Source organism: Oncorhynchus kisutch, linkage group LG11 (assembly GCF_002021735.2).
Source record: "Oncorhynchus kisutch isolate 150728-3 linkage group LG11, Okis_V2, whole genome shotgun sequence".
Lineage (NCBI taxonomy): Eukaryota > Metazoa > Chordata > Actinopteri > Salmoniformes > Salmonidae > Oncorhynchus > Oncorhynchus kisutch.
The window spans coordinates 3,494,950-3,509,300 of NC_034184.2; the positions used below are offsets into that span (position 1 = coordinate 3,494,950).

The 14,351-nt window shown below is 48.2% G+C and overlaps 1 protein-coding gene across 3 annotated transcripts in view; it reads right to left on the bottom strand.

Annotated features, from left to right (window-relative positions):
* LOC109900095 (endothelial PAS domain-containing protein 1) overlaps positions 1 to 14,351 on the bottom strand; it is an 87,087-nt gene that overhangs the window by 16,673 nt on the left and 56,063 nt on the right. For all 3 annotated transcript variants that reach the window (XM_020495820.2, XM_031835196.1, XM_031835197.1), the window contains exon 7: positions 6,705 to 6,811. In XM_020495820.2, the coding sequence (XP_020351409.2) occupies positions 6,705 to 6,811 (107 nt within the window). The remainder of the gene's footprint in view (positions 1 to 6,704; positions 6,812 to 14,351) is intronic.

A 14,351-nucleotide genomic window follows, 5' to 3' on the forward strand; every position in this document is an offset into this window, starting at 1 on the left:
ATAGATAGGTAGATCGAGAGAGAGAGAGAGAGAGAGAAAGTATAATTCAAGCAGGATGGAGGTGAACAGAAGAGGAACTCAGAGAGCAAGCAGCAGAGTGAAGAGCAGAGAGGTTCAGGTCAGGGTAAGACTAAGATAGAGGGTGAAAAGCAGAGAGGTTCAGGTCAGGGTAAGACTAAGATAGAGGGTGAAGAGGAGAGAGGTTCAGGTCAGGGTAAGACTAAGATAGAGGGTGAAGAGGAGAGAGGTTCAGGTCAGGGTAAGACTAAGATAGAGGGTGAAGAGGAGAGAGGTTCAGGTCAGGGTAAGACTAAGATAGAGGGTGAAGAGCAGAGAGGTTCAGGTCAGGGTAAGACTAAGATAGAGGGTGAAGAGGAGAAAGTTTTAGGGGTGAGGAGAGAATGAGAGATAGAGAAGTACTGTAGTATCAGGGTAGAGAAGAAGAGGAGTTGGCTCAAGTCTAGGGCTGGCTTGTAAAAGGAGCCGGCCAAGGGTAGTAGGGGTCCCAGGGCTGGCTTATTGAGGAACAGGCCCAGGGTCGTAGGGTTCATCCCAGGGCTGGCTTGTGACAGGAGCAGGCCTGGGGTAGTAGGGTTATCCCAGGGCTGGCTTGTGAAAGGAGCAGGCCTGGGGTAGTAGGGTCATCCTAGGGCTGGCTTGTGAAAGGAGCAGGCCTGGGGTAGTAGGGTCATCCCAAGGCTGGCTTGTGAAAGCAGGCCTGGGTCTTAGGGCTGGATAAGAGTGAGTAATCACAGACCAGGGCTGCTCCAGGCCAGTCACGTTGCCGTAGAGACTTCAGCCGGCCACAGAGATCCCACCTGCTCAGTGCATTCAGTCTGCCTGGGCTAACCACACCACTGATTGATTGATGTCATTTACATAGACTGCGACAAGGAGCCTGGAGCTCAGTTGATGGGTTGAGAGGAAAGGAGTACTAGACTCACAAAGGAGTCGAGCTGCTAGTACACACACACACACACACACACACACACACACACACACACACACACACACACACACACACACACACACACACACACACACACACACACACACACACACACACACACACACACACACACACAATCCAGACCCACACTTCCCCTATTACAGAGAGAGGCTTTAATGATGTGTAAATGTCACTGTGGGACAGAAGCCATCTCACCAGAGTGCCTCATTACAGGGGCAATGTGGGACACCTGGTCCCCTGTCACTACAGATGCCCTGCACTCCTCTTATCTCCCCAGTCACAGGTCAGCCCTAATGGGATTGAAGACATCTTAATACCGGCCCAGGTCCACGGAGCCATGATAATGAAATAAGTCCTGTTCTGAATTATATTCAGAACTCACATCTGAAATGTCATTTGGCTGACAAAGTGGCCTGGTGGGGTTTAGATGTGACGTGAGGGTATAGTGTGTGAGAGGTGTTGGGGGCTGATGTGAGGGTACTGTGTGTGAGGGGGGATGGGGGCTGATGTGATGTGAGGATATTGTGTGTGAGGGGGTCTGGGGGATAGTGTGAAGGTATTGTGTGTGAGGGGGACTGGGGGCTGATGTGATGTTAGGGTATGGTGTCTGGGGGGGGTCTGGGGGCTGATGTGATGTGAAGTTATTGTGTGTGAAGGGGGATGGGGGGTGATGTGATGGTATGATGTGTGAGGGGGGCTGGGGACTGATGGGGTGTGAGGGTATTGTGTGTGAGGGGAGTTGTGGGCTGATGTGATGTGAGGGTATGATGTGTGAGGGGGGCTGGGGACTGATGGGATGTGAGGGTATTGTGTGTGAGGGGAGTTGGGGGCTGATGTGATGTGAGGGCATGATGTGTGAGGGGAGCTGAACATTGCCTGTGGTGTTCTTTGTGTTACAGAAGCTGGTGGATGTCAACATGGATTGTTTCATCTCTGGGCTGGTAAAAGCAATAACCATACACGAAACAGAGAAGGAGAACGGTGCCAGAGGTAGCGAGAGGTGGACAGAAAGGAAATCAAGGTAACAGGATGGAAACTACAAACATAAACTGCAGGTGTTTGACTAGGGCCTGCTACAGTAGCACAAACATAAACTACAGGTGTTTGACTAGGACCTGCTACAGTAGCACAAAAATAAAGAACAGGTGTTTGACTAGGGCCTGCTACAGTAGCACAAACATAAACTACAGGTGTTTGACTAGGGCCTGCTACAGTAGCACAAACATAAACTACAGATGTTTGACTAGGGCCTGCTACAGTAGCAACAAACATAAACTACAGGTGTTTGAATAGGGCCTGCTACAGTAGCACAAACATAAACTACAGGTGTATGAATAGGGCCTGCTACAGTAGCATAAACATAAACTGCAGGTGTTTGAATAGGGCCCGCTAAAGTAGCACAAACATAATCTACAGGTGTTTGAATAGGGCCTGCTAAAGTAGCACAAACATAAACTACAGGTGTTTGAATAGGGCCTGCTACAGTAGCATAAACATAAACTAAAGGTGTTTGAATAGGACCTGCTACAGTAGCATAAACATAAACTACAGGTGTTTGAATAGGACCTGCTACAGTAGACCAAACATAAACGACAGATGTTTGACTAGGGCCTGCTACAGTAGCATAAACATAAACTACAGGTGTTTGAATAGGGCCTGCTACAGTAGCACAAACATAAACTACAGATGTTTGACTAGGGCCTGCTACAGTAGCACAAACATAAACTACAGGTGTTTGAATAGGGCCTGCTACAGTAGCATAAACATAAACTACAGATGTTTGACTAGGGCCTGCTACAGTAGCACAAACATAAACTACAGGTGTTTGAATAGGGCCTGCTACAGTAGCACAAACATAAACTACAGATGTTTGACTAGGGCCTGCTACAGTAGCACAAACATAAACTACAGGTGTTTGAATAGGGCCTGCTACAGTAGCATAAACATAAACGACAGGTGTTTGAATAGGGCCTGCTAAAGTAGCACAAACATAATCTACAGGTGTTTGACTAGGGCCTGCTACAGTAGACCAAACATAAATGACAAATGTTTGACTAGGGCCAGCTACAGTAGCACAAACATAAACTACAGGTGTTTGAATAGCGCCTGCTACAGTAGCATAAACATAAACTGCAGGTGTTTGAATAGGGCCCGCTAAAGTAGCACAAACATAATCTACAGGTGTTTGAATAGGGCCTGCTAAAGTAGCACAAACATAAACTACAGGTGTTTGAATAGGGCCTGCTACAGTAGCATAAACATAAACTACAGGTGTTTGAATAGGACCTGCTACAGTAGCATAAACATAAACTACAGGTGTTTGAATAGGACCTGCTACAGTAGACCAAACATAAACGACAGATGTTTGACTAGGGCCTGCTACAGTAGCACAAACATAAACTACAGGTGTTTGAATAGGGCCTGCTACAGTAGCATAAACATAAACTACAGGTGTTTGAATAGGACCTGCTACAGTAGCATAAACATAAACTACAGGTGTTTGAATAGGACCTGCTACAGTAGACCAAACATAAATGACAGATGTTTGACTAGGGCCTGCTACAGTAGCACAAACATAAACTACAGGTGTTTGAATAGGACCTGCTACAGTAGCATAAACATAAACTACAGGTGTTTGAATAGGACCTGCTACAGTAGCATAAACATAAACTACAGGTGTTTGAATAGGACCTGCTACAGTAGACCAAACATAAACGACAGATGTTTGACTAGGGCCTGCTACAGTAGCATAAACATAAACTACGGTCCACCTGGCCGTGCTGCTGCTCCAGTTTCAACTGTTCTGCCTTATTATTATTCGACCATGCTGGTCATTTATGAACATTTGAACATCTTGGCCATGTTCTGTTATAATCTCCACCCGGCACAGCCAGAAGAGGACTGGCCACCCCACATATGCTCTCGCTAATTCTCTCTTTCTTTCTCTCTCTCGGAGGACCTGAGCACTAGGACCATGCCCCAGGACTACCTGACATGATGACTCCTTGCTGTCCCCAGTCCACCTGGCCGTGCTGCTGCTCCAGTTTCAACTTCCACCTGACCGTGCTGCTGCTCCAGTTTCAACTGTTCTGCCTTATTATTATACGACCATGCTGGTCATTTATGAACATTTGAACATCTTGGCCATGTTCTGTTATAATCTCCACCCGGCACAGCCAGAAGAGGACTGGCCACCCCACATAGCCTGGTTCCTCTCTAGGTTTCTTCCTAGGTTTTGGCCTTTCTAGGGAGTTTTTCCTAGCCACCGTGCTTCTACACCTGCATTGCTTGCTGTTTGGGGTTTTAGGCTGGGTTTCTGTACAGCACTTTGAGATATCAGCTGATGTACGAAGGGCTATATAAATAAATTTGATTTGATTTGAATAGGGCCTGCTACGGTAGCACAAACATAAACTACAGGTGTTTGACTAGGGCCTTCTGTTGTAGCAGTAACTATGCAGTAGCAGTAACCAAACAGAAACTACAGGTGTTTGAATAGGACCTGCTACAGTAGCACAAACATAAACTACAGGTGTATGAATAGGGCCTACTACAGTAGCACAAACATAAACTACAGGTGTATGAATAGGGCCTGCTACAGTAGCACAAACATAAACTACAGGTGTATGAATAGGGCCTGCTACAGTAGCATAAACATAAACTACAGGTGTTTGACTAGGACCTGCTACAGTAGCATAAACATAAACTACAGGTGTTTGACTAGGACCTGCTACAGTAGCATAAACATAAACTACAGGTGTTTGACTAGGACCTGCTACAGTAGCATAAACATAAACTACAGGTGTTTGACTAGGACCTGCTACAGTAACATAAACATAAAAACACATCTACATTTTCAGTCGGCTTCTTCTGTGTTTCATTTAACCAAACAATCTATTATTAAACAGGTTCACAGTTTTAATAGTTTGCGGAGAAAGGGAAGTACTGGTGTTCAGACTGCATTGTCTTATTCTCTCACACACCAGCACGGTTACTGTAAAGCGTTGTCTTGTTCTCTCACACACCAGCTACTGTAAAGCACCGGTTACTGTAAAGCGTTGTCTTATTCTCTCACACACCAGCATGGTTACTGTAAAGTGTGTCTTGTTCTCTCACACACCAGCACGGTTACTGTAAAGCATTGTCTTGTTCTCTTACACACCAGCACGGTTACTGTAAAGCATTGTCTTGTTCTCTCACACACCAGCACGGTTACTGTAAAGCGTTGTCTTGTTCTCTCACACACCAGCTACTGTAAAGCACTGGTTACTGTAAAGCATGGTCTTGTTCTCTCACACACCAGCACGGTTACTGTAAAGTGTTGTCTTATTCTCTCACACACCAGCACGGTTACTGTAAAGTGTGTCTTGTTCTCTCACACACCAGCACGGTTACTGTAAAGCGTTGTCTTGTTCTCTCACACACCAGCTACTGTAAAGCACCGGTTACTGTAAAGCATTGTCTTATTCTCTCACACACCAGCATGGTTACTGTAAAGTGTGTCTTGTTCTCTCACACACCAGCACGGTTACTGTAAAGCATTGTCTTGTTCTCTTACACACCAGCACGGTTACTGTAAAGCATTGTCTTGTTCTCTCACACACCAGCACGGTTACTGTAAAGTGTTGTCTTATTCTCTCACACACCAGCACGGTTACTGTAAAGTGTGTCTTGTTCTCTCACACACCAGCACGGTTACTGTAAAGCGTTGTCTTGTTCTCTCACACACCAGCTACTGTAAAGCACCGGTTACTGTAAAGCATTGTCTTATTCTCTCACACACCAGCATGGTTACTGTAAAGTGTGTCTTGTTCTCTCACACACCAGCACGGTTACTGTAAAGCATTGTCTTGTTCTCTTACACACCAGCACGGTTACTGTAAAGCGTTGTCTTGTTCTCTCACAAACCAGCTACTGTAAAGCACTGGTTACTGTAAAGCATGGTCTTGTTCTCTCACACACCAGCACGGTTACTGTAAAGTGTTGTCTTGTTCTCTCACACACCAGCACGGTTACTGTAAAGCACCGGTTACTGTAAAGCGTTGTCTTGTTCTCTCACACACCAGCATGGTTACTGTAAAGCACCGGTTACTGTAAAGCGTTGTCTTGTTCTCTCACACACCAGCACGGTTACTGTAAACCACCGGTTACTGTAAAGCGTTGTCTTGTTCTCTCACACACCAGCATGGTTACTTTAAAGTGGTGTCTTGTTCTCTCACACACCAGCTACTGTAAAGCGTTGTCTTGTTCTCTCACACACCATCACGGTTACTGTAAAGCACCGGTTACTGTAAAGCGTTGTCTTGTTCTCTCACACACCAGCACGGTTACTGTAAAGCACCGGTTACTGTAAAGCGGTGTCTTGTTCTCTCACACACCAGCACGGTTACTGTAAAGCACCGGTTACTGTAAAGCGTTGTCTTGTTCTCTCACACACCATCATGGTTACTGTAAAGCGTTGTCTTGTTCTCTCACACACCATCACGGTTACTGTAAAGCGTTGTCTTGTTCTCTCACACACCAGCATGGTTACTGTAAAGCGTTGTCTTGTTCTCTCACACACCAGCACGGTTACTGTAAAGCAGAAGATGAGATAAGGTCCTCAACAGATGGTTCAGACATTCCCAACGACTTCACAATCATTCTATCTGTTGATAGGCCTTAAGGCAAGAGGAAGAAGTCCCTTTGTCTGCACCGGGGTTGCAGTGTAGTCAGTCTTAGTGTAGACACTCACGGTTCTGGTGGCTCTTGGTGACACTGTCAGAATCGAGGGCGTGGTACAACTCATAGACAGAGCAGCCCAGCAGGTCTTCAGGACTGTAGCCCATCAGCTCAGTGACTCTGCAATACACAGAAATACAGCCAACCGTTAACTCAGCCAACACCACTTTTCTCTGACTGACACACACACACACACACACACACACACACACACACACACACACACACACACACACACACACACACACACACACACACACACACACACACACACACACACACACACACACCTCTCTCCTCTACCACAGCCTCTCTCCTCTACCACAGCCTCTCTCCTCTACCACAGCCTCTCTCCCCTACCACATCCTCTCTCCTCTACCACAGCCTCTCTTCTCCCTCCTCTACCACAGTCTCTCCTCTCTATCTCTCCTCTGTCACAGTCTCTCCTCTGTCACAGACTCTCCTCTACCACAGTCTCTCCTCTGTCACAGCCTTTCCTCTGTCACAGCCTCTCCTCTCTCTCCTCTACCACAGCCTCTCCTCTCCCTCCTCTACCACAGTCTCTCCTCTCTCTCTCTCCTCTACCACAACCTCTCTCTACCACAGACTCTCCTCTACCTCCTCTGCCACAGTCTCTCCTCTACCACAGACTTTCCTCTGTCACAGCCTCTCCTCTCTCTCCTCTACCACAGCCTCTCCTCTCCCTCCTCTGCCACAGTCTCTCCTCTACCACAGTCTCTCTCCGCTCTCTCTCTCCTCTACCACAACCTCTCTCTACCACAGCCTCTCCTCTACCTCCTCTGCCACAGTTTCTCCTCTACCACAGCCTTTCCCCTCTACCCCAGTCTCTCCACTACCACACATTCTCCTCTCCCTCCTCTACCACAGTCTCTCTCCTCTCTCTCTCTCTCCTCTACCACAGCCTCTCCTCTACCTCCTCTGCCACAGTCTCCCCTCTACCACAGCCTCTCTCCCCTACCACATCCTCTCTTCTCTACCACAGCCTCTCTTCTCCCTCCTCTACCAGTCTCTCCTCTCTATCTCTCCTCTGTCACAGTCTCTCCTCTACCACAGTCTCTCCTCTACCACAGTCTCTCCTATGTCACAGCCTTTCCTCTGTCACAGCCTCTCCTCTCTCTCCTCTACCACAGCCTCTCCTCTCCCTCCTCTACCACAGTCTCTCCTCTCTCTCTCTCCTCTACCACAACCTCTCTCTACCACAGCCTCTCCTCTCCCTCCTCTACAACAGTCTCTCTCCGCTCTCTCTCTCCTCTACCACAACCTCTCTCTACCACAGCCTCTCCTCTACCTCCTCTGCCACAGTCTCTCCTCTACCACAGTCTCTCTCCTCTCTCTCTCCTCTACCACAGCCTCTCCTCTACCTCCTCTGCCACAGTCTCCCCTCTACCAGAGCCTCTCCTCTACCACAGTCTCTCTACCAAGACAATAATAAGGATCAGATAGGTAGGTAATACTCAACAGGCATGTGACTCCTAGAGCATTACCCCATTACCCATTGCATCAAAGTTGCTTCCACGTCTTTTCAATGGAATTCTGTTGAACCAACATGTAATAAATGTTGAATTGACGTCTACCAGCCAGCCAGCCAGCCTTCCAGCCAGCCAGTCAGCAAATCTGCCAGCCAGCCAGCCTTCCAGCCAGCCAGCTAGCCAGCCTTCCAGCCAGCCAGTCAGCAGACCTGCCAGCCAGCCAGTCAATCTGCCAGCCAGCCAGACTGGAGCACAAATAAGTCATTCCTCACTGCTTTACACCCACACACCGGTTGTGTTGTTTATGTGATTGAGTGATGTGGGTTTCAATGTGTTTTTATCTTTGCGTGATGTGGATTTGGGTGTTAAGTACAGTAGAGAGCTCTAAACTCTCCCAATGATGCCTGCATAATCTTCAAACAGATGAATAGGGATTTTTTGTGTTTTTACAAATCAAGGCTCTGAAAACCTGAGCTGTTAGTTAATCCCAACTAAAGCACCACTGCTGAAATATAGTTAGGTAACTCAACCTTGAGTAAGAAAAACAGCTGGTGGACCTCAATCATAGGTACTTAATATAAAATCATAGGCATTTCTTAAAAAGTTAAAACAACGATGTAGACCCTAGATTAACACATAGTTTCCATAATGAAAAAACAGTAATAATGATAATTGCAAGCTTATGGGCCAAGTAGCCTCAATCAAAGTAGCCTCAATCATTAAACTTTTTTCTTATCCATGCAGGTGCAATGGTTCAAAATCTGTTGAGACCCGAGCAAGACGGAAAGTTACATTGAAGTTTAAACCAACATTACATAAACATTTCTCAGTTCCTTCTCTTCCTTCCAGCCTTTCTCCTCTCCTCACGGGCGGTCCAAGGGCAACCCGTGGTGTGCCAGTTGGGAACATCAACCATGACCACTAATGAGCATAATGACGTACGCAAGGCATCATGGGCTGTCGCCTCATTTGCGTAATTGGAGTCGATTTGCACAAGGATGAAATAAATACAACATTTGAGAAAAGTAAAAAGGGGCCTCTGTTTCACAGGAAGGTACACTCTGTTCTCAGAAGAAATCTTTTGTCTTTGCATGAGCGCTTGATCAGATTACAGCCGAACCCGACCGGTGTGGTTTTTAGCACTAGCAGCTAGGAGGATGGAATGTTTTTCTCTACCGGCGAGACATTGGCTCTAAGATGGCTGCCGTGTCTGTGACGCAGTTGGCCCAGAGGGGACAGCAGACACTCCTAACGGGGACATCGATCATCACAGGGACATGATGGTAGGACTTGGACTTGTCACTATTGTCACAGTTGTCATGGTGACATGCTGCTTTGGTTGCAGTGGTGATGGGTGCATAGCGCTACCTTTGTGTGAAGTGCCCAGAGAACATGTTGTGGGTAACCTCTGGCACTCTTTGATGATGTCGTGCGATGCAAGTCATTCTTGATGTTTTTTTTCTCTCTGGTCCTGCCAAACCAAACCGGTTCAGTCAGCAGATCATTATCCCGGCTTGTTTGCATGCTTGTGTGTGTGTGTGTGTGTGTGTGTGTGTGTGTGTGTGTGTGTGTGTGTGTGTGTGTGTGTAAGTTTGCGTAATTTGTCGTTCAGTGACAGCACTATTGATTTTGGGTTTTACCAGCCTGCTGCTGCTTACGATTTACAATATAAATGTGTGTCTGAGTCTGTGATCATATATGTCTGTATGAGAAGGTACTTTATGCATGAATATGTACAGTTGATAAGTCTTGTTTTTCAACCACTCCACACATTTATTGTTAACAAACTATAGTTCTGGCAACTTGTGCATGACACAAGTAATATGTTTCCAACAATTGTTTACAGATAGATTATTTCACTTATAACCCAATGTATCACAATTCCAGTGGGTCAGAAGTTTACATACACTAAGTTGACTGTGCCTTTAAACAGCTTGGAAAATTCCAGAAAATGATGTCATGGCTTTAGAAGCTTCTGATAGGCTAATTGACATCATTTGAGTCAATTGGAGGTGTACCTGTGGATTTATTTCAAGGCCTACCTTTAAACTCAGTGGCTCTTTGCTTGACATCATGGGAAATTTAAAATAAATCAGCCAAGGCCTGAGAAAATAAATGGTAGACCTCCACAAGTCTGGTTCATCCTTGGGAGCAATTTCCAAATGCCTGAAGGTACCACGTTCATCTGTACAAACAATAGTACGCAAGTATAAACACCATGGGACCACGCAGCCGTCATACCGCTCAGGAAGGAGAAGCATTCTGTCTCCTAGAGATGAACGTACTTTGGTGCGAAAAGTGCAAACCAATCCCAGAACAACAGCAAAGGACCTTGTGAAGATGCTGAAGGAAACAGGTACAAAAGTATCTATATCCACAGTAAAATGAGGCCTATATTGACATAACCTGAAAGGCCGCTCAGCAAGGAAGAAGCCACTGCTCCAAAACTGCCATAAAAAAGCCAGACTACGGTTTGCAACTGGACATGGGGACAAAGATCGTACTTTTTGGAGAAATGTCCTCTGGTCTGATGAAACAATAATAGAACTGTTTGGCCATAATGACCATCTTTATGTTTGGAGGAAAAATGGGGAGGCCTGCAAGCCGAAGAACACCATCCCAACCGCGAAGCACGGGGCTGGCAGCATCATGTTGTGGGGGTGCTTTGCTGCAGGAGGGACTGGTGCACTTCACAAAATAGATGGCATCATGAGGTGGAAAATTAAGTGGATATATTAAAGCAACATCTCAAGACATCAGTCAGGAAGTTAAAGCTTGGTCACAAATGGGTCTTCCAAATGGACAATGACCCCAAGCATAGAAATAAAAGCTGAAATAAATCATTCTCTCTACTATTATTCTGACATTTCACATTCTTAAAATAAAGTGGTGATCCTAACTGACCTAAGACAGGGAATTTTTACTCTGATTAAATGTCAGGATTTGTGAAAAGCTGAGTTTAAATGTATTTGGCTACGGTATATGTACACTTCCGACTTCAACTGTATATGAGGATGTTTCTATGCATATACAGTATAGAGAGGGAGTGTATGCCTATGTGTGAGCATGTGAGATGGTTTGTGTGTGTTCCCTGCTGTTACTGTACTGTAAGCTAACTTTCCGTCCCTTCTGCCAGTGTGTGTGTGTCACACCCTGACCATAGTTTACTTTGTATATTTCTATGTTTTGGTTGGTCAGGGTGTGAGCTGAGTGGGCATTCTATGTTTCATGTCTAGTTTGTCTATTTCTATGTCTGGCCTTATATGGTTCTCAATCAGTGGCAGGTGTTAGTCATTGTCTCTGATTGGGAACCATATTTAGGTAGCCTGGGTTTCACTGTGTGTTTGTGGGTGATTGTTCCTGTCTCTGTGTTTGCACCAGATAGGACTGTTTCGGTTTTCGTTACGTTCATTTTCGTTCTTTGTTTTGTAGTGTTCGTGTTTTTTACGTTTGTTTATTAAACATGGATCGCAATCTACACGCCGCATTTTGGTCCGACTCTCCTTCACCACAAGAGAACCGTTACAGAATCACCCACCACAACAGGACCAAGCAGCGTGTATACAGGCAACAGCAACAGCAGGAGAAACATAACAATTTCATAACATAACAATTTCATAAGAATTTCTGGACTTGGGAGGAAATCCTCGACGGGAGAGGACCCTGGGCTAAACCAGGGGAGTGTAGCCGCCCCAAGGTGCAGCAAGAGAAGGAATGGACATGGGAGGACGAACAGGACGGTGAAGGACCCTGGGCTCAGCCTGGAGAATATCGCCGCCCCAAGGAAGAACTGGAGGCGGTAAAAAGCGGCGAGGCGCTGGTATGAGGAGGAAGCACGGCGACGCGGATGGAAGCCTGAGAGTCAGCCCCAAACATTTATTGGGGGGGGGGGCTCACAGGGAGTATGGCTATGCCAGGTAGGAGACCTGCGCAAACGCCCTGTGCTTACCGGGGGGCTAGAGTGTTATGCAGTGGTGCGCACGGTGTCCCCAGTGCGGGTGCATAGCCCGGTGCGGTATATTCCAGCTCCGTGTATCGGCCGGGCTAGATTGAGCGTCGAGCCAAATGCCATGAAGCCGGCTCTACGCATCTGGTCCCCAGTGCGTCTCCTTGGGCCGGCTTACATGGCACCAGCCTTGCGCACGGTGTCCCCGGTTCGCCTGCATAGCCCAGTGCGGGCTATTCCACCTTGCCGCACTGGCAGAGCGACTGAGAGTATTCAACCAGGTAAGGTTGGGCAGGCTCGGTGCTCAAGAGCTCCAGTGCGCCTGCACGGTCCGGTCTATCCAGTACCACCTCCACACCCCAGCCCTCCGGTAGCAGCTCCCCGCACCAGGCTTCCTGTGCGTGTTCTCGGTCCAGTACCACCAGTGCCAGCACCACGCATCAGGCCTACAGTGCGCCTCGCCTCTCCAGCGCTGCCAGAGCCTTCCTCTCCTGCGCTGTCGGAGTATCCCGCCTGTTTAGCGCTGCCAGAGCCTTCCGCCTCTACAGCGTTGCTGGAGTCTCCTGCCTGTTTAGCGCAGCCAGAGCTGCCAGTCTGCATGGAGCAGCCAGAGCTGTCAGTCTGCATTGAGCAGCCAGAGATGCCAGTCTGCATGGAGCAGCCAGAGCTGTCAGTCTTCATGGAACAGCCAGAGCTGCCAGTCTACATGGAGCAGCCAGAGCTGCCAGTCTGCAAGGAGCTGCCAGTCTGCAAGGAGCTGCCAGTCTGCAAGGAGCTGCCAGTCTGCAAGGAGCTGCCAGTCTGTAAGGAGCTGCCAAAGCTGCCAGTCTGCATGGAGCAGCCAGAGCCGCCAGTCAGCATGGAGCAGCCAGAGCCGTCAGTCTGCCAGGATCCGCCAGTCAGCCAGACTCTTCCAGATCCGCCAGTCAGCATGGAGCAGCCAGAGCCGCCAGTCAGCATGGAGCAGCCAGAGCCGTCAGTCTGCCAGGATCCGCCAGTCAGCCAGACTCTTCCAGATCCGCCAGTCAGCCAGACTCTTCCAGATCCGCCAGTCAGCCAGACTCTTCCAGATCTGCCAGTCAGCCAGGATCCGCCAGTCAGCCAGACTCTTCCAGATCTGCCAGTCAGCCAGACTCTTCCAGACCCGCCAGTCAGCCAGACTCTTCCAGATCCGCCAGTCAGCCAGACTCTTCCAGATCCGCCAGTCAGCCAGACTCTTCCAGATCCGCCAGTCAGCCAGACTCTTCCAGATCCGCCAGTCAGCCAGACTCTTCCAGATCTGCCAGTCAGCCAGGATCCGCCAGTCAGCCAGACTCTTCCAGATCCGCCAGTCAGCCAGACTCTTCCAGATCCGCCAGTCAGCCAGACTCTTCCAGATCCGCCAGTCAGCCAGACTCTTCCAGATCCGCCTGTCAGCCAGACTCTTCCAGATCTGCCAGTCTGCCAGACTCTTCCAGATCCGCCAGTCTGCCAGATTCTTCCAGATCCGCCAGTCTGCCAGACTCTTCCAGATCCGCCAGTCTGCCAGACTCTTCCAGATCCGCCAGTCAGCCAGACTCTTCCAGATCCGCCAGTCTACCAGACTCTTCCAGATCCGCCGGTCAGCCAGGATCTGCCAGAGCCTTCCTCTCCTGTGCTGCCGGAGTCTGAAGAGCCCCTCTGTCCCGAGCTGCCCCTCTGTCCCGAGCTGCCCCTCTGTCCCAAGCTGCCCCTCTGTCCCGTGTTATTAAGTAGGGTTGCCGTGGCTAGGAGGTCACGGAAGCGGACAACGTGGGGGACTAAGACTACGTTGAAGTGGGGGCCACGTCCAGCACCAGAGCCGCCACCGCGGACAGATGCCCACCCAGACCCTCCACTATAGGTTCAGGTTTTGCGGCCGGAGTCCGCACCTTGGGGGGTACTCTCACACCCTGACCATAGTTTACTTTGTATATTTCTATGTTTTGGTTGGTCAGGGTGTGAGCTGAGTGGGCATTCTATGTTTCATGTCTAGTTTGTCTATTTCTATGTCTGGCCTGATATGGTTCTCAATCAGAGGCAGGTGTTAGTCATTGTCTCTGATTGGGAACCATATTTAGGTAGCCTGGGTTTCACTGTGTGATTGTGGGTGATTGTTCCTGTCTCTGTGTTTGCACCAGATAGGACTGTTTCGGTTTTCGTTACGTTCATTTACGTTCTTTGTTTTGTAGTGTTTGTATTGATTCGTGTTTTTTACGTTTGTTTA